Here is a 22,097-nt window from a genome sequence, read left to right on the forward strand (position 1 = left end):
CCTTTGAGGCAGACACCAGCTTAGGATACACACATATAACATGATACACATACACATTTTTTCTCTCTCCACACATTAGAGCATGCAAGTTCATATCAGAATCCTTGGGCTTCGATATCAGTCCCTTTGCGAATGATATGAGCCATGGATCAGTCCCTCCTTCCTGAATCTCAAGTAATGAGGTAATTTTTGAGCGTTGATTTTGAAAGTGCTGATTCAGCTTATTCACCCATCTCATGTCACCTACAGCCTGGACGTTCCATTTTCCAAACATCACTGATGTTGTTACACTGTAGCTGCACCTCCATTTTCTTCCTTCTCTGATCTTCCTTCTTATCTTTTTGTGTACATCTCTTAGTTCTTCTTTATTTCCTGACCTAAAAGCGCTCCTCTACTCCTCCAGCAAAGATTTCATTTTACGGTTTATCCAGAGTTTTATGTTGAACAAGCTCCTGACCTTCATAATGGGCATAGTGGTGATCACACAGATGTTGATCTAATCTATGTTGCATTCTGGTATTCTATCTATATCCTCCACATGGAGATCACATGGAGATTTATCACAGCTCATTGTGTGAGTTACAACTGGTTCTTTGTGCCCAAGGGGTTTGTACACAGGCTGCAGGTGAACTACATTGTGGTCGGAGCAGCCCAGGGGAGGGAGGAGTGAATAACTGTATGCCTCTTTGCAATTTACATACAGCAAGTCCAGAATTTAATTGTCTTAAGTTTTGCAGTTAACATACTGCTAAAGGTGGGGAGGGTGGAGTACATGGATACATGGTTAAAGCCCCCCAAGATCAAAAAAAGAGACTGGGAATGTTTTGTCTGCATTCTGCTCATGCAATGTGGATGACGTCACAGGCTGCCTTGTGTTAGTGGATGGTGGGGACATGCGCTGTTACGGCAATCACGTATGAATGATCCCACTGCATGAAGAATTGTACATACCAAGAAGCCTCTTTTAAAATTAAGGTCCAAAAGTAGGATTTAGAACAAATGCCTTCTCCTTTGAAAAACTTTCTAAAAACGTTTTAAACTCAAATGTTTAGTCTGCAATTTTCTGTTTCCCAGAAACCTTCTGCTATGGAGGGATTCATCTGTGTTTGAAAAAAGGTCATAAAGTTATAAAATAGGTTCAGGAACAAGAATAAAAGGAGTCCTCTCTTGGTTCTTTGTTACATTAAAGTGTAAAAAAGCCCAGCAGGAATGACATCTCATTGTGCTGCTCTTAAATTAATATGTATTTATCCTCTTCTGGAGCAAACTAAATGTTTTTTTTCTTACCACAGGAGGGGGATCAACAGGCTGGACCTCTGGTGCCCCAGCTTTGCCTTTGTCATCATCAGCAGCCCCTGTCCCTCCTCCTGCTCCTCCTCCAGCAGGAGTCTTTCCATCTTTCCCACCAGTTTTCCCTGCTTTTGCGTCTTTCACAGGTTTGATCATCCGACTGAGTTTGGACTCTGAACCCGTGCCTCCTGACATGATCTCCACCGCTAGCTCTAAGTAGACCCTACCCCTAAAATCACAAACACATAGCGAGGTATGTAAGTCAGTAACAAAATGATTTCTGGTAAATGAGACACTTTTAATCAAAATGTAGGAAAGTGTCCTATTTTGTTATGAACCTGAAGGAAACTCCCTCGCCAATGCCCTCATTAAGTTCCCCTGTGTCATCACCCAAGGAGAAGTTTCGAGCTGAGCCGTACAGGTTAATCCAAGCAGGGCCAAACGTTGGTAAAAACCCTGAAATCATTAAGAAAGGGAAAAAAACACCATTATTAAACTCCCCTTCAGTCCTCTGGGCCAGCCTTCCTCTCTCACTTCATTTCTCCTCACCTTTGTCACCATCTTGTTCATTGGAGATACGTCTTAAGTCAAAGTAATGGGTTCCTATGGCAACATCATTCATGCTTCCCTCATCCCAGACCTCAATGAAAAATCAATGTAAGATTATGGGTAATTTATACTTGTGTATCCTTAAATCCCTTTTTTCAGAACGCCAAGAAATATGTGTGGTAGCAAGCAGTCAAACCTGGATCTTTAATCTCTGACACAAAGGAGGAAACATCTCAGTGAAGACAATCTGCTCGTTCCACACCGGGTCTGCTGAGGACTTCTGAGTGGATGTGCGACCCTGAGGAAGACAAACACTAACTTACACTGATACTGCTAGTTCATTATTTTTCATTGAGGCATCTGCAACATGAGTGCAGCCAACAAATATTCCTCAGTTTTAAAGGAAATATTGTAAAAAACGCAGAGGCCTCTTCTTGAACACGGTTCCCAATCAATTCACAGTGCCATATACAGGCTGAAAGTATTTAAAAACCTAAATCCTTTGTTTTCAAAGAACCATCAAGAAAGAATTACCATCCTGTTAAAAGAAAAGGAGGTGGTGGTGGAGCATAAATACATCAGTGTTCACCTGGACAGAGCATAATGTACTTCCTCCTGAGAAACCTTAGGTACTTCAGGGTTTACAGCGAGATGCTACAGATCTTCCATAAGTCTGTTATTTAGAGTGTGATCTCCTCTGCCATCACCTGTTGGGTTAGCAGCATCAGAGCAACTAACTTAAAGAAGCTCAACAAGCTGAGAAAGAAGTTCTGTTCTGGGGACCCTTCTAGAACCTCTGGAGATGACTCTGCAACAAAGGATTCTTCATAAAATGAAGAACATTATGGATAACCGAATATCCTCTTCATCAGAGGCTTCTCCATATCTGCTGTAAGACAGACAGCTACAGGAGATCCTTCCGGCCGGCAGACATCATATACAACAATTTGTTGAAGAAACCCCCATGAGTTACACCAGCATTTAATTTCACTTTGGGAGTATTAAAGAATTTTGTAATTGAATTAAACAGAATTGAAAAAAGTCAGCTTGTTCTCATAACAAATTCTGTTTTTTTTTTTTCAAATCAGACTTCCCACTATCAAATTCTCCCCTGAATTGTTATGGCAACATCGCACAAATTTAAACAATTGTTAGAAGACAACTTCATAAAGCAAATGTAAATTAAGTCCACACTTGAAAGAGCTGAAGTAACCATGTAAAAACCAATGGGAACTGAATTAGATACATCATGTCAGATGTTATGACACCTAAAACCCAGAATAGGATTATGAATTATGATTGTGAGGTAACATGTAACATGGGTAAAGTTTAGAAAGGAAATAAAATTAATATGTGGAAAGTACTCGCATCCCAGGCAGATTTAGGTTCATAGAAACCTTTTAATTTTAACAACATGATGCTTCTGTCTTGAAGTAATACTACCAATTTGGAGCAGCACAGCCAGAGTCTTGGCTGTAATCTAAAAGAGAACATGTGGAGGAAACTAAAGATATGGTTGATGGCAACCTCAAAGACCTGGAGCTCATCACCAAAGAGAAATGGTTTAAACACCAGTGGGAAACCTACGCAAGTTGTATGGAAGCGTGGGACTGGCACATGATAAAAAAATATGGAGCTGTCTCTCGTTAGAATGGGAAAGTTTCTCATTCTAACGAGAGACAGTTTTATGGCATGATATTGCATTTCATGGATATTAGAATGAAGTGTGATGGGAAACGGAGGCCACAATTTTTACTAAGAAGGAATCTGCAAGAGGACAGATATTTCAAAAAAGAAGTGAGAAAGTAAGTCATTGAATGTGCAAGAATGTGTGTCCAGAAAATTAATCTGAACGCAGAAAATTTGAACATCCTGAGGAAAAGGAGACACCTGTGTTCTGACAGCCACCCGCTGTTATCACAAAAGAAAAGTCAGGTGAGCTTTTCACTGGTCTAACTATAGGCCGTAGGTAGGCTGTAGTCAGTGTGCCATTTGCAAAAAAAAAAACAGAGGGGGGGATCATTTCAAGTGTTTTATAAATGAACATAACAACAAGGTTATGTGGCCTGCATGCTTTCTGGCTCGAGACAGCCTGTAACCTGTCCTGGGAGGGAGGGTGGAGAAATCGGCTGCTGCTGCTTCTTGTCTTGTGACGCTGCCTGCAAATCTTCATCATCCACCAAAGTTGGTCCTGTAACATTACCATGGCTGTTCGTCCCGTCATCTACTCTTTACCTTTTTCTGTTGATTTTTCTGGCCGAAATATGACAAAATACTTTGTTGACGTTCATGCTGCCACATGTTCTCATTCATTACTTGGTTAGCTAGCAGCTGCTCTTTCAGGTAAATAGCTAGATCCAGTAGGTTAGACTATTGTTTTTAAACTTGCGCCATCTACTGTCTGGACTCAGGAGTGGGTATTAGTTTACTTTAACCGCTTTGAGCAGAAAACGTATTAATACTCTTTAAAACCCTAACCCTAACAAAAAATTAGATTAACAAATGTGAAGGACACAAGACATGTATTTATATTAGGGCTGTCAAACGATTAAAATGTTTTTATTTGAATTAATTAATCACATAATGTCGATAGTTAACTCGAGATTAATTGCAAATTAATCACATGTTTTATCCTTTTGTTTCTGAAAGTATAATAGCCTGTTTGGGCATTTTAATATGCAATTTTGCAATAAATAACACTAATAAAATACATGCTTGTACAAAAACTATTTTTATTTTGTTATTTTTTTAAGCACTTTTGAGATATGGAATGAAAACATCCTAGTGCCAAATGTTAAACTCTGGACTATGACGGCTATATGACTAATCATGACGCCCTGATGTTTACACAATGTGTAAATAAATTTGTAAATAAATACCTGTTTATATTTTTTTGCCTCTTAAACAAAGATAGACATGGTATTAGGCATATACATATAAATTAATAGAAATTGTACATTTCAATAAAGTCATAAGTTTTATTGTTCGTTTTTCCACTCTCTCTGAGCTTTCACACCAACAACAATAATTTCTTTGAATATTTTTGCTTGCTGTTTATATCCATATTTATACAGTTTAAGTCTGGAAAAAGGTTTTAAATCTCCAGGTCATTCCAGTCTTACACTTTGCTTGCAACTGGGCAGGAACTTAATACCCTGAAAGAGACTGTTTAGCAACTGTTTAGTAACTCCAGGTCCTTCGTTTGTCACTTTATTGTCCTAAGTCTTTTTTTCCTCGTATTAGTAAATTTACCACATTAATACTCCCCCAAAAAGTCTGTTCCTAAAGGTTCACATGTGACACAGTTTTATGAAATAATGAAGACCACAATGTTTAGATTTAACAAATTGATCCTTATATTCATAACACACACACACACACACATATATATATACACATATATATATATATATACACACACATATATATATATATATATATATATATATATATATATATATACACACACACACATATATATATATATATATATATATATATATATATATATACACACACACACACATATATATACACACATATATACATATATATATATATATATATATATATATATACATATATATATACACACACACATATATATATATATATATATATATATATATATATATATATATATATATATATATATTACTGTTGTATAATTCCTGAATTATCTTTAAAAAATTGCCAGAAAAGTTAAAGGGTAGGACTCTGAATAAGAACAACCAGTCTACCATATCAAACACCTTTTGTGTATCTAGGCTCATTATAATTGCTTGTTTGTTATATTTTTTAATATGATTGATCACGTTCAGTGTTCGCCTAATATAGTCTCTGGTTCGTCTCTCCTTGATGAACCTGGTCTGGTCAAGGTTTATTATATCTGGGAGGATTTGTTCTAGTCCAGGGATTCCCAAAGTGTGGTGTGTGCGAGCTGCCACTAGGGGGTGCGCGTCGGGTTGGGAATTGATAAGATTTTCACGATTCCGATTCCCTTATTGATTCTGGGAAACAATTCGATTCCTTATCGATTCTCTTATGGATTCCAATTTGGGGAAATTTTTTTAACCTCTTAAACAAAAATAGACATGGTATTAAGCATTTAATCTTAAAGTAATACTAATTTAACATTTTAGAGACATAAAAAGACTACAAATAAACATTAAAGTACGGTTTATAGGTTGGGTTCTGCAATGTAATAGTAATATCATCTTTATTGTCATTGAAACATACATTACAATGAGATTTGTTCTCTGCTTTTAACTCATCCCCGTTGGGGAGCAGTGGGCTGCCACTGTAGGGCGCCCGCAGTCGGGGGTTGAGGGTCTTGCTCAGGGACCCAGAGTGCAGGCGCTGGGGATTGAACCGGGTACTTGCATCCTTCTCAGAGCGCAAGCGCGCTGCTCTAACCACTCGGCCACCACTCCCCACTCCCACCACTCATGTATTAAGATGAGTATAAAACTCCTCTTTAGAACCAATCTCTGCTCAAAATGGTGATCTGCACCATGTAATCTACTTTCAGCAGTCATCATCAGTTCTAGCAGCCGTAAACTGCAGAAAATACGGCCAGATCGGCTCCTTCTGAGTGTTCTCTCTGCTGCTGTCAGGATGAGCTCCAGTGCGTTATGAAGCGGAGGGATATTTCATCGACATTTAGTTTAGAGCCCAAACAAGCAAGTTCACTTTCAGAAACAAGCCCAAATAACTGCAACCACACAATTCATGAAATTTACAAGCGACTTTAGAAAAAAGCAGACCAAAGTCGCATAAAATAAGTGTGCTTCACAACAGTCAGCATTCTATCGAAGTGTGTCACATCACTCCGCCCCTCTGGTCGGTAAACAAATGTTACGGCAAATTCTACATTATAAAAAAAAGAAAAACCTACCGAAAAGTCTCGCTCTCATGTCATCTTGAAGACATTCTTCTTCGAAATGTTGGCTACAGATGACGTGTTTTCTCTCTGGCCAGAAGTTCGATGGCAAGTTGGCAATCCAACAAAAGAACAAGTGGTGGATCATGAATCTAAAGGTGAAAAAACTAATATTTTTTCCACTTTTACCCCATGTATTGGAACATTCAACTGCCATGCACGTGGACATTGTTGCTTCAACAATAACTCTGGCGAATTTCAATGGTGAAGGCCTCTGTGTCAGGATCCCCAGAGTTGTGTTCTTGTTTGATTGGACTCACCTGTGTTTAATTATCCCCATTGTGTATTTAAGTTGCCTCAGTTTGTTTCCCCGTTGTCGGGTCATTCTGGTCCTCCTGTGTTTCCACGTTCTCCTATGCTCCCGAGTTCTGCTGTAAGTCTCTTGTTTCATTAAATATTACCTTTAATCCCATTTGCTGTTTCTGCTTCGTTGCTGCCTAGGTCCTCTTCTGCTAAACACGACACTCTGGAAATCCGAAATAATTGTTGTAGAGCGCAGTGCCTTACCGCGACATTATGTCACAGGATGCCCATATTTGGGCAATAATGGCCGCCCCCATACACAGTGATCAAGACAACAATTTATGCTTTTATTTTCTTATTGATTAACGCTAAATTCAATAAATCACCACAAACGTATTCGTTTTAGGTATAGCTAATGATCCGCTGATTTTTCCTTGTTGACCGGACTTTCGATCGCTTTTTTGTCACATTGGGGCGCCATTTTTTTTGTTTTGCTTTTGTAGACTTACGCCTGGTCACGTCGTACTTGCTTACTGAATGCTGTGTGCGTAACCTGCGTAAAAAACGTGACGTAAGTCGTGCTGCCCAGCTCTGGTGCTGCCTGGAATCGATAAGAGAATCGTTAAGCGAGCTTCCAAACGGTGCCATGGAATTGGAACACACGGAAGCGGTTCTGAACAGGAACCGGTTTTTGATTCCCATCGCTAGGTGCACGAGATGAAAACTGTAATGGCGGTCTGAGTGTTATTTTTTCCCCACACCATAAAGATGTGTAAATAAACATTTCTTTTATAAAGCTTAAAAAGTCATACTATGCAACATTTTTCACTTAATTAATGTGTTCCATACCGTTTTGGATGATTAAATGAGTCATTTCTGTAATGTTCTGTTCTGGTTCATGTTGTTTTGGTTAAGTTAACTTTCCTGCCTTAGGGTTTATTTATGTTTCCAGTAGTGTATTGGATTCATGTTTAGCTTTAACTGTTTCAGTTATCTGGTCTTCTTTATTAGATTTGATTAAAGCTTGTGTTCTGTTCAGTCTTAGCCTTGTTTTCTATCTTGGGTTTTCTCTTTATGGTTATTTTTGCTCTGTAGTTGTTCATCTTAGTTTCTGTCCTTTCAGCCTTCTAGTCTTTTCCCTTCTTGATTACTCCCACCTGGTTTTGATTAATTAGTCCCTCCCTCTTCACCTGTCAGCAAGCCTATTTATACCTGTCTCAGTTCCCTGCACTCTGCCAGAACGTCTCTCTTCGTTTCTCAACTCATCTCTTCATACATGCTATTGGTAAGAGCTTTCCAGCCTCTGCTTATTTTTTGAGTCCCTGCCTGTCTGCTTGTTTTGTGCCCGACCTGTTCTTTGCCTTTTTGTTTTTTGAGTCTGCCGGGAGCTCCCTGTTACTCTGGACTGCCTCTGGGGAACTTCCTTATGGTTGGACTGCATTCTCCCAGTTCTGGACTGGTCAGCTGCTGGAGCTCTGTCTGCCTATTTTTTCAGTCATTTAAACCACAGGGTTTTTCTGTTCCTCTGGATCTTCTGTAAATAAACCCTTCAAGCACATGCTCCGTGTCTGGTTGAATATCGGGTTCTGTTAAATCAATCATTACAGTACGTTCTGGCCATAATCATGAACCCGTCACCGACACGTTATCTCCGTTCTGGAGGAGCTTTGCTTGCAAGAACCGGCGCTCCACCCCCCCATCCCTGTCACGTCAATCACTCACCGCAGTTCCTTCCAGATCCGGACCTTTTCCTGGAGGTTGACGCGGAGGTGGTGCGTGAGCTCCGCCCAGATCTCTTTCCTGAGCCGCCACGGTTTCTCTCTTCTGACACGGAGGCACAAGGATCGCCACGGGACTTGGCAGATCCTTTTCCTCAGGAGAGATCAGCCCCCCTGCAAGATCTGCCCTCTCGTCGCAGGAGGAGAAGGCGACAGCTGGTCAGCTACACCTCCAGCTGTTCCGAGCGTCGCTCAGATGAGCCGGTAGCCTCCATTGTTCTTCCAGCCACTTCCTGCCCAGCAGACCAGAGTCCTCCACTTCCCACTCCTGAGTTGTCGACAGCTCCTCCTAGTGGTGCCCCAGACGCCAACTACAAGTCATTGGAGGACAAAATTAGAACTTTTGCCCCCATAATTAAACGCCTCAGGGAGGTTCTTCACTGCCGTTATTCAGCCGAGTTGGAGGCAAAATTAAAGGAGGTGGAGGGGCACTACAAGTCGGCCCTCCAGGCTTTCTATAGCCCACCACAAGCACCTGTCCCCGAGGGTCCGGCCGACGCCTCGGCACAAGCACCTGTCCCCGAGGGTCCGGCCGACGCCTCGGCACAAGCACCTGTCCCCGAGGGTCCGGCCGACGCCTCGGCACCAGCCCCCGTTCCCGAGGGTCCACCGCAAGTGGGCGACGAGGAGACCCAGGAGGGTCCTCCGCCAGCGGGCGATGAGGAGGTGGCTCTGCAGGGTCCGGCTCCACCCGAGTTCCGAGAGGGGGTCCAGGACGACCCGCCTCTTAAGCTCCCAGAGGGGGCCCTGGAGGGTCCGCCTCTGCCCAAGTCTCCAGAGGGGGCCCTGGAGGGTCCGCCTCTGCCCAAATCTCCAGAGGGGGCCCTGGAGGGTCCGCCTCTGCCCAAGTCTCCAGAGGGGGCCCTGGAGGGTCCGCCTCTGCCCAAGTCTCACGTGGAGACCCAGGAGGGTTCGCCGCCAGCGGGCGACGTGGAGTCCCAGGGGGCTCTGCCGCCAGCGGGCGACGTGGAGTCCCAGGGGGCTCTGCCGCCAGCGGGCGACGTGGAGTCCCAGGGGGCTCTGCCGCCAGCGGGCGACGTGGAGTCCCAGGGGGGTCCGCCGCCAGCGGGCGACGTGGAGTCCCAGGGGGGTCCGCCGCCAGCGGGGGACGTGGAGTCCCAGGAGGGTTCGCCGCCAGCAGGCGACGAGGGGGTCCAGGAGGAACTGCTTCTGCCCAAGCCCCAAGAAGGGGTCTTGGAGGACCCGCCCTCAATTTCAGCTCCAGTGCCGGCTCCCCGCAACTGTAAAGAAGAGCATCCAGTGCCGGCTCCCCGCAACTGTAAAGAAGAGCATCCAGTGCCTGCTCCCCGCAGCTTAAAGACTCAGTCTCCAGTGCCAGCTCCTCGCAGCTTTAAAACTCTATTGCCTGAAGCCTGTAGTCAGGCCCTACCCGAAGCCTGTAGTCAGGCCCTGCCCATGGCCATTAGCCAGCCACCGCCTGTAGCCATTAACCAGACGCCGCCACCCATAGCTATTAGCCAGGCTTCCTTTCCACTCGCCTGTAGTCAGGCGCCCCCTTTAGTCGCCTGTAGTCAGACTCTGTCATTAGCAGCCTGTAGTCAGACTCTGTCATTAGCAGCCTGTAGTCAGACTCTGTCATTAGCAGCCTGTAGTCAGACTCTGTCATTAGCAGCCTGTAGTCAGACTCTGTCATTAGCAGCCTGCAGCCAGGCTCTCTCCTTAGTCGCCTGCAGCCAGGCTCTCTCCTTAGTCGCCTGCAGCCAGGCTCTCTCCTTAGTCGCCTGCAGCCAGGCTCTCTCCTTAGTCGCCTACAGCCAGGCTCTCTCCTTAGTCGCCTGCAGCCAGGCTCTCTCCTTAGTCGCCTGCAGCCAGGCTCTCTCTTTAGATTCCTGTAGCCAGGCGCCTCCCGATTCCTGTAGCCAGGCTCCCTCTTTAGATTCCTGTAGCCAGGCGCCTCCCTTAGCCTGTAGTCCGGCGCCAGGGTCTGCTTTCTTTCTCTCCAGGCCCCGCCAACGGTCTCCGAGGTTCCTGCTCCGCCGACGGTCTCCTGGACGCCTGCCGGACATCCTGACTCACCGGGGCCGCCCGCCGGAGAACCTGTCACGCCGGGGCCGCCCGCCGGAGAACCTGTCACGCCGGGGCCGCCCGCCGGAGAACCTGTCACGCCGGGGCCGCCCGCCGGAGAACCTGTCACGCCGGGGCCGCCCGCCGGAGAACCTGCCCGCCGGGACGACTGCCGGACATCTTGACTTGCCAGAGATCCAGCCACTTTGACTAGTTGGGGCCTTTTTCCTTGAGACATTTTATGGTTTGGATTCGTCCCTTAAAGGGTTGATTTCTGTTTAGACTTTTGTTTTGGTTGTTATGAACAGCTTTCTTTTTTCAGACACTGGCCCTCCATCCTGGAGCCCCCTCCTCCCGCCCGGTCTGACTTTCGTTCTGTTTTGGTCTCCCATAGAGGTTTGAGGACGTCTGGAATCCGTCCTTGAGGGAGGGGCTCTGTAATGTTCTGTTCTGGTTCATGTTGTTTTGGTTAAGTTAACTTTCCTGCCTTAGGGTTTATTTATGTTTCCAGTAGTGTATTGGATTCATGTTTAGCTTTAACTGTTTCAGTTATCTGGTCTTCTTTATTAGATTTGATTAAAGCTTGTGTTCTGTTCAGTCTTAGCCTTGTTTTCTATCTTGGGTTTTCTCTTTATGGTTATTTTTGCTCTGTAGTTGTTCATCTTAGTTTCTGTCCTTTCAGCCTTCTAGTCTTTTCCCTTCTTGATTACTCCCACCTGGTTTTGATTAATTAGTCCCTCCCTCTTCACCTGTCAGCAAGCCTATTTATACCTGTCTCAGTTCCCTGCACTCTGCCAGAACGTCTCTCTTCGTTTCTCAACTCATCTCTTCATACATGCTATTGGTAAGAGCTTTCCAGCCTCTGCTTATTTTTTGAGTCCCTGCCTGTCTGCTTGTTTTGTGCCCGACCTGTTCTTTGCCTTTTTGTTTTTTGAGTCTGCCGGGAGCTCCCTGTTACTCTGGACTGCCTCTGGGGAACTTCCTTATGGTTGGACTGCATTCTCCCAGTTCTGGACTGGTCAGCTGCTGGAGCTCTGTCTGCCTATTTTTTCAGTCATTTAAACCACAGGGTTTTTCTGTTCCTCTGGATCTTCTGTAAATAAACCCTTCAAGCACATGCTCCGTGTCTGGTTGAATATCGGGTTCTGTTAAATCAATCATTACAATTTCAGGTCGAACAAAGGTTTTCTCGGCCGCCCTGGTGGTCTGTGGGGGAAATACCATACTTGTTGCACACTTACTGTTTCTTTAAGTTTGGTTGTTTTGGGTTTATAACGAAAGAAATATGTGGCTTCCAGGGGAGGAGTGGTGGTTCAGGGGACTGGTGGGGTGAAAGCTGTCCCGTTCTGTTCGTCCTAAAATAAAGTGTTGGGTTCTAGTCTTTATACTAAGTGTATACTAAGTGTTATTATTTTTGGTTGCTCCTTTTCCCCCCTTCCCCGTCTTGGTCCACACTGTGCTTTTGATCTTGACAGCCCAGTGGTTGGATGATGGTGACTTTGAGGCCTCGTCTCGTCATGTCTTTGGTTGCTTCAGCTGTGGAGATGTAGACACGTGTTGTTCTCATTAAAAAACCCTCAGCTTGGTTGGGAATGGGGTCTGGAATTTTACTTCCTTTTCTCTGAGGACCCGCTTTGCTTCAGCGTACGCTAATCGCGACACCGTTTTAACATATAGCCATGATCTATTGTTACTCTTTTCCCAGGCAGCATAAAACCTTTCTTTTACCAGGCTCATTCTAAGACTTCATCATTGACTTTAAATGTGGAGAACTTGCTTATCATCGAATGTGGTGGGCGTCTGGCGGGGCTTTGGGACCCATTGAATGGTGAACTCTTTCAATCCCCAGATCGAAAGATGTCGGAATATCCAGTTTTTCTCTGAGTGGATCCTCTATGAAGGCTGTAGTGAAGCGTGGAGTGAGTGTCACATTACGGGGGGGACTTGTATTGTGGACCCTTATAGCATTTTGGCTGTTTCACTTGTTAACGATTCACATTACCGACAAACTTCTACTCCAGAACTACAGGCCCATCTCAAACCTCCCCTTTATCAGTAGATTATTGAAAAAGCTGTATTTCAACAATTAAACACCTTCTTAACAACGACCAGCCGCTTTGATGTTTTCCAGTCTGGCTTCTCACCACAGCACAGAGACCGCCCTGATCAAGGTGTTTAATGACATCCATATAAATACAGACTGTGGAAGAACCACAGTGCTGGTTCTATTGGACCTCAGTGCAGCATTTGATACTATCGATCACTCCATTCTGTTAGAGCGCCTGGAGAACTGGGTCGGCCTCTCTGGTACAGCTCTCCACTGGTTTAAATCCTACTTAAAGGACAGGGACTTTTTTGTGTCAGTAGGTAACTTTACATCCCAGATGACAAAAATGGCATCTTTGTCATCAATGCGTGGATGTGTCAAAACTTTCTACAATTGAATAAAAACAAAACAGAAATAATAATTTTTGGACCAATAGAGGAGAGATCAAAAGTTAGCACACAGCTTCAGCTGCTTCAGCTAGAAACCACTGATCAGGCCTGAAACCTGGGAGTAGTGATGGACTAAGACCTGAACCTTCAAAAGCATCTAAAGACAGTTACAAGGTCGGCTTTCTATCACCTGAGGAACATTTCCAGGATTAAAGGACTAATGGCTTAGAAGGATCTGGAAAAATTAATTCATGCGTTTATTTTTAGTAGAATTGATCACTGCAACAGTGTTTTCACAGGCCTGCCTAAAAAGTGGATCAGACAGCTGCAGCTGATCCAGAACGCTGCTGCCCGTGTCCTCACTAAGACTAAGAAAGTAGAGCACATCACCCCAGTTCTAAAGTCCTTACACTGGCTCCCTGTATCTCAGAGAATAGACTTTAAAATCCTTCTGTTAGTCTATAAATCCCTGAATTAGCACCTAAATACATCACAGACTTGTTATCAGGGCATCAACCCTCCAGACCACTCAGGTCTTCTGGCTCCAGCCTACTCTGCAGAACCAGAACCAGAACCAGAACCAGACATGGAGAAGCAGCATTTAGTTCCTATGCTCCACTGATCTGGAACAAACTTCCAGAAAACTGTAAAAGTGCTGAAAGCCTGAGTTCTTTTAAATCAAGATTAAAAACACATTTGTTTAGGATTGCCTTCAACTGTTCTAATTGAACTGTATTGCTGAAAAATAATTAGTTTACTTTGTAGTCAAACTGTTTTTACTTGTTTGCTTTTAATCTTTATTTTCCCATGTTCAATTTTGTTTCTGCATTTTATTCCTGCTTGCTTTTATTCTGTTTTATTTTCCGATATTTTAATCATGTAAAGCCCTTTGCATTGTCTCTGTACTGAAATGTGCTATATAAATAAATTTACCTTGCCTTGCCTTACAGATCTGGAGTCTCATTTACAACGCTTGTGTACGCACAAAATGGGTCCTGAAATGTGCATACGTCACTTTCTATGCAAAAGTTGGGATCTATAACAAAAAAAATGGAGGCGATGCAGATGGTAAAGTGGTGAATCGCAGTTATGCTGCATCCTAATTCCTCTCAAACTTCAATTTCACTCAGTATCAGACTTTAATCATAGATCGACTTCATCTATGAAGCTGGTGGTGGTCAGAGGGCCCGGTGGTGCTGGTGCATGGCAGCCTCGCCTCTGTCAGTCTGCCCCAGGGCAGCTGTGGCTACTAACATAGCTCACCACCGTCAGGGTGTGAATGAATGGGTGAATGACTGAACTGTAGTGTGAAGCGCTTTGGAGGTCATCAAGACTAGTTAAAGCGCTACACAAGAACAAGACATTTACCATTTACCATCATAAGCCTTCAAAATCACAGTGTTATTCATGCTAGCGCTGGTGACACAAGACTATATAAAAGGACCTTTGAAATAAAGAAAAAGCCCATAAGCAATCTTAAAAAAAGTCTGCAAACATCTTATCGGGGTTTTCAATCATCCCACTCCCAATGATCCCAAGGGTGAAGTGTTCCTCAGATTATCAGATTGTTGTGACAAGTTGTGAGGAGGTTAGACTACTGTAATTGTTGCAGATGGTCAAACAGACTCATGCATAATATTTCCTGCCCACGGATGAGTGAGTGAGTGTCACATTACAGGGGACACTATGTAATGTGAGTTACATAGAGAGAGGAGATTTTTAAAGCCTTTGTCGGGAGCCCACTCGGTTAAGCTGTCACCATCTTGCTTGCTAGGACCAGGATATAGATATTTTGAAGACCAGAATTAATTACATTTTAATAAGACTGATAAATAGTTTTTTTTTATTGACACTCCATGTTACCTTCACAGAAAATTATACTATGCATTCCAAAGCAGTTCTTTACTATGCTTGAATGGGAAACACTAAGAGTTTACAAGACTCTTAATGGATTCAATGCATTTTCTCAAGAGCTGAACTAAAATGGAGACAAAATATCCCACACTTAAATGGCTCCTGAAGAACCTTTAAATAGAAATGACATGCAGCTTACCACTTGTTTGAAGAAGCTGACAACAACATATGGGTCGATGAGTGCTGTGTTGTCTCCTATAAAGGCCTTTGTGACATTGGCCATAATGCTTGAGTTGTTTCGAGGGAGGCCTTCAGCTCGGTACACCTTCACACAGAAACGGGCCCACGGCCGTTCAGAGGGAAGCCCCTCTGGGATCAGGAGGTTCCTGATGACACAAGTACACAGCATCATGTAAAATCAGTCCAACTCATCTGCAAAAACAGCATGTACACAGCTTGTAGCATTCACTGAAATGACAAGACTAATACATAAAGACAAGGGTGTTAAGATGATGTCTAACACTGCACATTACTTCTATTAAAGAAGACAAGACAGAGGTGCTCCATACTTTTCTATCTGCTCTTCAGCATCACTTGCTTTTGGTCCAGGTTGCATGGCATCACCCTTTGCTGAGACACTGATGTCGCATTTAACATACCCTTTGACACCAGTGCTAATGTCCCCAGGATTGGTCAATACTGCCCACTTATTAATGAACTGATGACCTAAGAGAGCAAAATATAGATAAAAATCTTCAAGTTAGCTCCTTGCATAAAGGTTATCAGTGGCAACCAACACGTAACTGTTCCAGCTGTTTCAGATTGTACTTGGATGTTTAAATGTAATGTGATTACACGCTACTGCAGCTTTTCTCTAAATCAGAAAACCTGACTGACCTGGCTGCTTGTAGATGGTCCAAACGTCTAGCTTAAAGGACCCCACAAAGAATGTCTTCAGCATCTTTGAGTGAACCACCTGGAGTAAATATAAAAAAAATAATTCATGGACAGAACAGTGAACACAGCTGATCAGATTCAATGTTTTTTGATCTTTGTATTCACACGTGTTTACCAACCGTCAGCTTGATGATTTTGTCAAAGAAGACATCTTTATGGGCAAAGAAATCAAACACGAAATACTGATGGAAAGAGAAGAGATGGGATGAAATAATAAAGCTTAATTATAAAGTAAAAGTATCAATGAGATACTTAAAACCCAACAGTGGCCCGTTTCTATTTACCTCATTGTAAAATGGAGCATTGGTTCCTTCTTTGACGGATGTCTGTTTCTTCTCATCACCAATCTCAATCACCACGCTGGGGTCTATGTTTTCCCCCACAAGCTGCCTGGCTTCTGTGATGTTAATGGCGATCTATGAGACACAGAAAGACTAAATCAGTCATCAGGCTCCAGATGAAGCTAAAAGTTGCAAGTTGATCTGTAGGAATTAGGTTTTTAAGTTTCTCCAACAATTAGGGCACTGCTGTGTTCTGTGCAGTATTACCTGGAAGCTCTCTGGTTTCCCTTCACTGTCCTGAATGCGAGTTTGAAGTTTGGCCCTGTGAAAATCCATGTGGTTATCAAATTTTTCTTGTTAACTTGGGAAACAGATGGAGCAGAAAACATTTTTCCTCAGTTTGAATCCTCACAATGAAGCAGTAAAGTGGGTAAGGGGCTAAGAAATAATTTTAAGGCTGTCTCATTAAAACATCCAAAAGGTTTTGGGTATTCAAACAGTCCATGAAGGCAAAGCAAGTTTATTTATATAGCACTTTTCAGTAACAAGACGATTCAAAGTGCTGTGCATGAACAGAAAAACATTACACACATAGGGAAACATTACGGACATAGGAAAAACAAAAGAATAACCTTAGTAAAATCTTGACTAGACTTCTTTCATGCATTAAATTCAAAGCTCAATTGTTTATATTCTTAAAGCTAAAGCTTGAGGTTTCTGATCTGACCTTACTGACACTACAACTAAAACAGAAAGCTGCCTAGTAAGGGAAGAAAGCACAGTAGAGGTGGTGTGTGTGTGTACCTGTGTGTTATAGTGTAATGAAAACAGTGTGGAGTAAAGAATAATCTGCAGGTGGTCAATGAAATTGGTAGCTATGGAAGCTTTAGTCAGCAGATCATAAGGTCTCCACAGTCTTCAGTGACGATATAATCCAAATGCAGCTTTTCTTCATTGCTTCACAGCTGAACTATTTTAAACATGGCAATTCATTCAAAATGCCATGTTTTCAAAAGCCTGCCATTAACTTTGGAAAGGACCATGTCCTTTTGCAACTTGTAACAGGATACCTTAAAAGCATTATTAGACAGGTCTGTTTCCTAAAACAGTGAAAAACATGCATGTACACTCAGATGTTGTACTCATCAGTTGCAGTGTGATGACAATGTTACCTCTTTGTGTTTGGTTTTACTCTTCTGCGGAGAGGCTGATCCTCAGGGATTTCCCCTTCCTGTAGGACAGATGCTTCAGAGAAAGTCTCCACCTCACTGTCTGCACACACAAATACACAAGACCATGTTGGCACCAATTGTAACAGTCAAAAACTTTAAGGATTTAAAAACTTAATGTGGGCTCCATATCGGGAAATTCAATTCAACCCAATTGTATTTATATAGCGCCAATTAATGAAGCATGTCCTCTCAGGGCACGTTACAAAGTCAAATTCAATCAAATCATCCAGACATATTGGTCAAAAAGTTTCCTATATAAGGAAATCTAGCACATTGCATTGAGTCTTGGCAATAAGCAATCATGCCTCCTGAAAGAGCGTAGAGCCACAGTGGACAGTCGTCTGCATTGTTGATGGCTTTGCAGCAATCCCTCATACTGAGCATGCATGAAGCGACAGTGGAGAGGAAAACTCCCCTTTAACAGGGAGGAGAACCTCCAGCAGAACGAGGCTCAGGGCCACAACCCATTGGGTGTTAGAGAAGACAAAGCAGAGACATAAAGAGCACAGAAGCACACATTGATCCAGGAATATTTTCTAGGTTAGAGGGTTATGGCTGATTCAATTATTCAATTAACCCACTAGATTGCATCAAGTCTCTCCAAGCAGCATTCACTCCTGCTAAAAGAGCATAGAGCCACAGTGGACAGCAGTGGCGGCTGGGGCTAAAAAAACTGAGGGGGGCGCACACAAACAAACAAATGAAAAACAAACAAAGCAAATCTTAAAAAATAGCACTATTTGAACATGAATTTTGCCCTCCTTTCCTTCTGCCCAGCAAATTTCTCAATGATATTCTTGTTAAAGTCAGTCATCTCTGTGACTAGTCTTTTCTCCATTGACAACATGGCCAATGCATTCAGCCTGTCCTGAGTCATTGAGTTTCTCAGAAAAGTCTTGATTCTTTTCAGAGTTGAAAAGCACCTTTCAGCTTTCTGCTGTGGTCATGGGTGTGGTGATGAGGATCTTCAAGAGCGTGACAGTTTCTGAAAAGACTTCTTCTAGATTGTTTTCCTGATTTTAATAGCATTTGCTGCCATTTTTTAAGGCTGTGTTATGAAATGTGTTACAGCATTTTTGTGGGACAAGATTATACAAAATTCAGTAACCAAATGTTTTATTCCCCATTACCCATAAACTTCAGTGTAACTTAAATAATAAAATATCTTGCTGACAAACATTACATCAACATACCTACACAGTATAGACACAACTAAAGGTATTTCTAACTACAAAGCACATCTTCCTAATATATTAAATAACATTACTATAAACCAGTGTAACAGTGATTTTCCACAACAACTCACCTCTGCAGCAATCCTTTCATGGTCTTCTACACTGAGTGTCCGACGCCTCTTCACTGGCTGACTACTACCTACACTGCTTTGTCCAACCATGGAGTGGAGAGATCACTTGCCTGCTGCTGAATTTGTAAATTAAGACGATCCGGTCCAAGCTCCTTTATCCTGTTTTTTTTCTTCAAGTGAACGCTTTGTAAAAGCATTTTTTTGTAAAGACAAAACAGAATTTTCTCTCATTTTGAAACTACTCAACTTTGCAAGCATAACCGTGAATCAACCTAACGAACTGCAGCTGCGCTAATGAGTCGAATCGGGGATTGTCCAATCACACAATGTTTTAAAAACATTAGCCAGTACTGACACTCTACCAGTAATGACACAACAGAATGGGTGTGTCCGGGACGCAGAGCGGTGCGCCCCTATGAAAAAGCCTAAATAACCAATTAAAAGTCAGCCTCAGATCACGTGCTTGCCAAAGTTGACGCGGCTACATTCACTCCCATTAGACCGGCGCCCTGCACATAGGAAGTGTGCACAATATGAGCAATTAAATAGAATTATGTATTTACTATTTTAATAAATTCTAACATGTCTATTGGACACACAGTATGAATAAATACATTTCTAAGTACTTTGCAGTTCAGAAATCATTTATTATCTAAACGATTTAAAGGGGGCGGCGCCCGAGCGCCCCCTACTGGCCAGCCGCCACTGGTGGACAGTCGTCTGCATTGTTGATGGCTTTGCAGCAATCCCTAATACTGAGCATGAATGAAGAAACGATGGAGACAAAAACTTCCCTTTAACAGGAAGAAAAACAACAGAAGCACACATTGATCCATGGATCCTTTCTATGTTATATGGTAACAGTAGATGATCTTCCTCCCTGGATGATGTCACAGCTAACAGAACGTCAGACTAGGTGTACCTACTATGAAGAGAAAAAGGACAGAAAGAATATAAAGTTAAAAGTTGAAATAACAACAAATAATGCAAAGTTGGAAAACAGTAGGAGTGTGAAAAATAGGCCCTGATGTCCTCCAGTAGCCTAAGCCTATAGCAGCACAACTATAGAGGTAGCTCAGGGTAACATGAGCCACTCTGACTAGAAGCTTTGTCACAAAGGAAAGTTTTAAGATTAGTCTTAAAAGTAGACGGGGTGTCTGCCTCATGGACCAAAACTGGGAGTTGGTTCCACAGGAGAGGAGCCTGATAGCTAAATGATCTGCCTCCCATTCTACTTTTAGAGACTCTAGGAACCACCAGCAGACCTGCAGTCTGAGAGCGAAGTGCTCTGTTAGGAACATACGGGGTAATCAGAGCTCTGATATATGATGGAGCTTGATTATTAAGGGCTTTATACATTAGAAGGAGAATTTTAAATTATATTCTTGATTTAACAAGAAGCCAATGAAGGGAAGCTAAAACAGGAGAAATATGATCCCTCTTGTTGATTTTTAACTCTTGCTGCAGCATTTTGGATCAGCTGAAGGCTTTGAACTGCTTTTTTTGAACTTGCTGATAGTAAAGAATTACAATAGTCCAGCCTTGAAGTAACAAATGCATGGACTAGTTTTTCAGCATCACCCCTGGACAGAATGTTTCAAATTCTGGTAATTTTCCAGAGGTTAGGGTTAGAGGTGAAAAAGGAAAACCCTGGAAACCTGTTTAATATAAGATTTCAATGACATGTCCTGGTAAAAAAATAGCCCCAAGGTTGTTTACTTTGTTACCAGAGATTTTCCAGGACTCTGGTACAAAGATTACAACTTCTGTCTCGTGAGAATTTAAAAGCAGAGAATTTTAAGTCAGGTTATCCAGGAATTATAGATCAGTATATCTGAGTGTGATCAGCATAACAGTGGGAGTTAATCCCATGCTGTCTGATAATTTTACCAATCCCCTGAGGTACTCCACAAGTGACAATGAACTTTAAAGAAGATTTGTAATTAACATGAACAAACTGGAATCTGTCAGACAGATATGCTTAAAACCAGTCTATTGCTTTTCCCTTAATCCCTACAGCACTTTCAAGTCCTTCTAGGAGAATGTTGTGATCAACTGTTGATCACAATACTGTGGAAATGTTGTAGAAGACTTGTGTTTGGTGGGAAAGGCAGTTACCCTGTGTGTTTTCCTGGAAAACTGAAATCACCTGTAGCAACCAAGACTACACACGGTCTCAGTCTAGTACTGACACATGCTTATTTAACTAGGATTGGTCTGACTCCCAATGATGACAGGGATAATCCCTCTGCTTATGATCACATCTTAAATTCAGTGAGGTGTTTGTTTTCTAGGCCTTACCCATGGCTCCTTTGTTTGCCAGGACCAAGTCGGCAGTTTCTTTCTTTTTCTTCTTCTTCACTTTCAGGCCAAATATCTTCTTTATTTCCTTTCTGAAAGAGGAAAAAAGCATGTTAGTCTTTATGTACTAAAAAATGAATGAGTTGAAATCTAAATGTGGTTCCATCTTCTTTTCAAATAGTCCAGAGAAAGTTGCCTGTTTTGTTTTTGGTTTTGTTTTAGTTGCTATTGCCCCTTGTGGACTTGTTATGTTCATTTCTCCTTCTATAAGTGTAGTGACAAGTTCATCAATCAGGAGTCTGGGCTCCTGGAGTATCTTCGTCCTGGTGATGAAGTGATGGCAGACAGAGGTTTTCCCATCAGAGATTTGCTGTTTGAGAGAAAAGTTAAATTTGTTCTACCTGCATTCACTCGTAAAGGAGGACGGTTGTCTGATGAGGATGTAACGGCCGCAAGAAGAATTGCAAATGTCCACATACATGCAGAAAGAGTCATCCGGGGCAGAAAGTTTTCAAAATTATCCCCCAGACAGTACCAATCAACTTAGCGCACAAAATGGACAAAATCCTGAGAATCTGTGCAGCCCTTGTAAACATGCAGGGTGAAATCATTCACGAGGGTGCTGATCGAGAGTGCAGGTTTTGGTTATACAAAAAAGATCCTGATTTCCACTGAAACTTAATACTTGTATATAGTTATTTGACAGTTTGCAGTGCCTTGATTGTGCCTTCCCATGTGTGTGTGTGTGTGTGTGTGTATATATATATATATATATATATATATATATATATATATATATATATATATATATATATATATATATATTTTTATTTATTTATTTTTTCTTATTATTTTTCCAGATATATTTTGTGCACTACTGATGAATTATAATACACAAAAATG

General features: G+C 42.3%; 1 protein-coding gene across 3 annotated transcripts in view; it reads right to left on the reverse strand.

Annotated features, from left to right (window-relative positions):
• The window catches only part of fer1l6 (fer-1 like family member 6), a 93,224-nt gene that overhangs the window by 63,536 nt on the left and 7,591 nt on the right, over positions 1-22,097 (reverse strand). For 2 of the 3 annotated variants that reach the window (XM_036138719.1, XM_036138717.1), the window contains exons 1-12: positions 21,195-21,876; positions 17,528-17,627; positions 16,623-16,677; positions 16,359-16,490; positions 16,194-16,256; positions 16,015-16,093; positions 15,687-15,843; positions 15,317-15,503; positions 2,036-2,137; positions 1,840-1,930; positions 1,629-1,746; positions 1,288-1,519 (exon numbers count right to left, since the gene is read on the reverse strand). In XM_036138719.1, coding sequence (XP_035994612.1) covers positions 1,288-1,519; positions 1,629-1,746; positions 1,840-1,930; positions 2,036-2,137; positions 15,317-15,503; positions 15,687-15,843; positions 16,015-16,093; positions 16,194-16,256; positions 16,359-16,490; positions 16,623-16,677; positions 17,528-17,627; positions 21,195-21,306 — 1,428 coding nt within the window. In that variant the 5' untranslated portion in view covers positions 21,307-21,876. Of the gene's footprint in view, positions 1-1,287; positions 1,520-1,628; positions 1,747-1,839; positions 1,931-2,035; positions 2,138-15,316; positions 15,504-15,686; positions 15,844-16,014; positions 16,094-16,193; positions 16,257-16,358; positions 16,491-16,622; positions 16,678-17,527; positions 17,628-21,194; positions 21,877-22,097 lie in introns of those variants that run through there. The other variant, XM_036138718.1, reaches the window with a different exon arrangement.

This window comes from Fundulus heteroclitus, chromosome 7 (assembly GCF_011125445.2).
Source record: "Fundulus heteroclitus isolate FHET01 chromosome 7, MU-UCD_Fhet_4.1, whole genome shotgun sequence".
Taxonomy (NCBI): Eukaryota; Metazoa; Chordata; class Actinopteri; order Cyprinodontiformes; family Fundulidae; genus Fundulus; species Fundulus heteroclitus.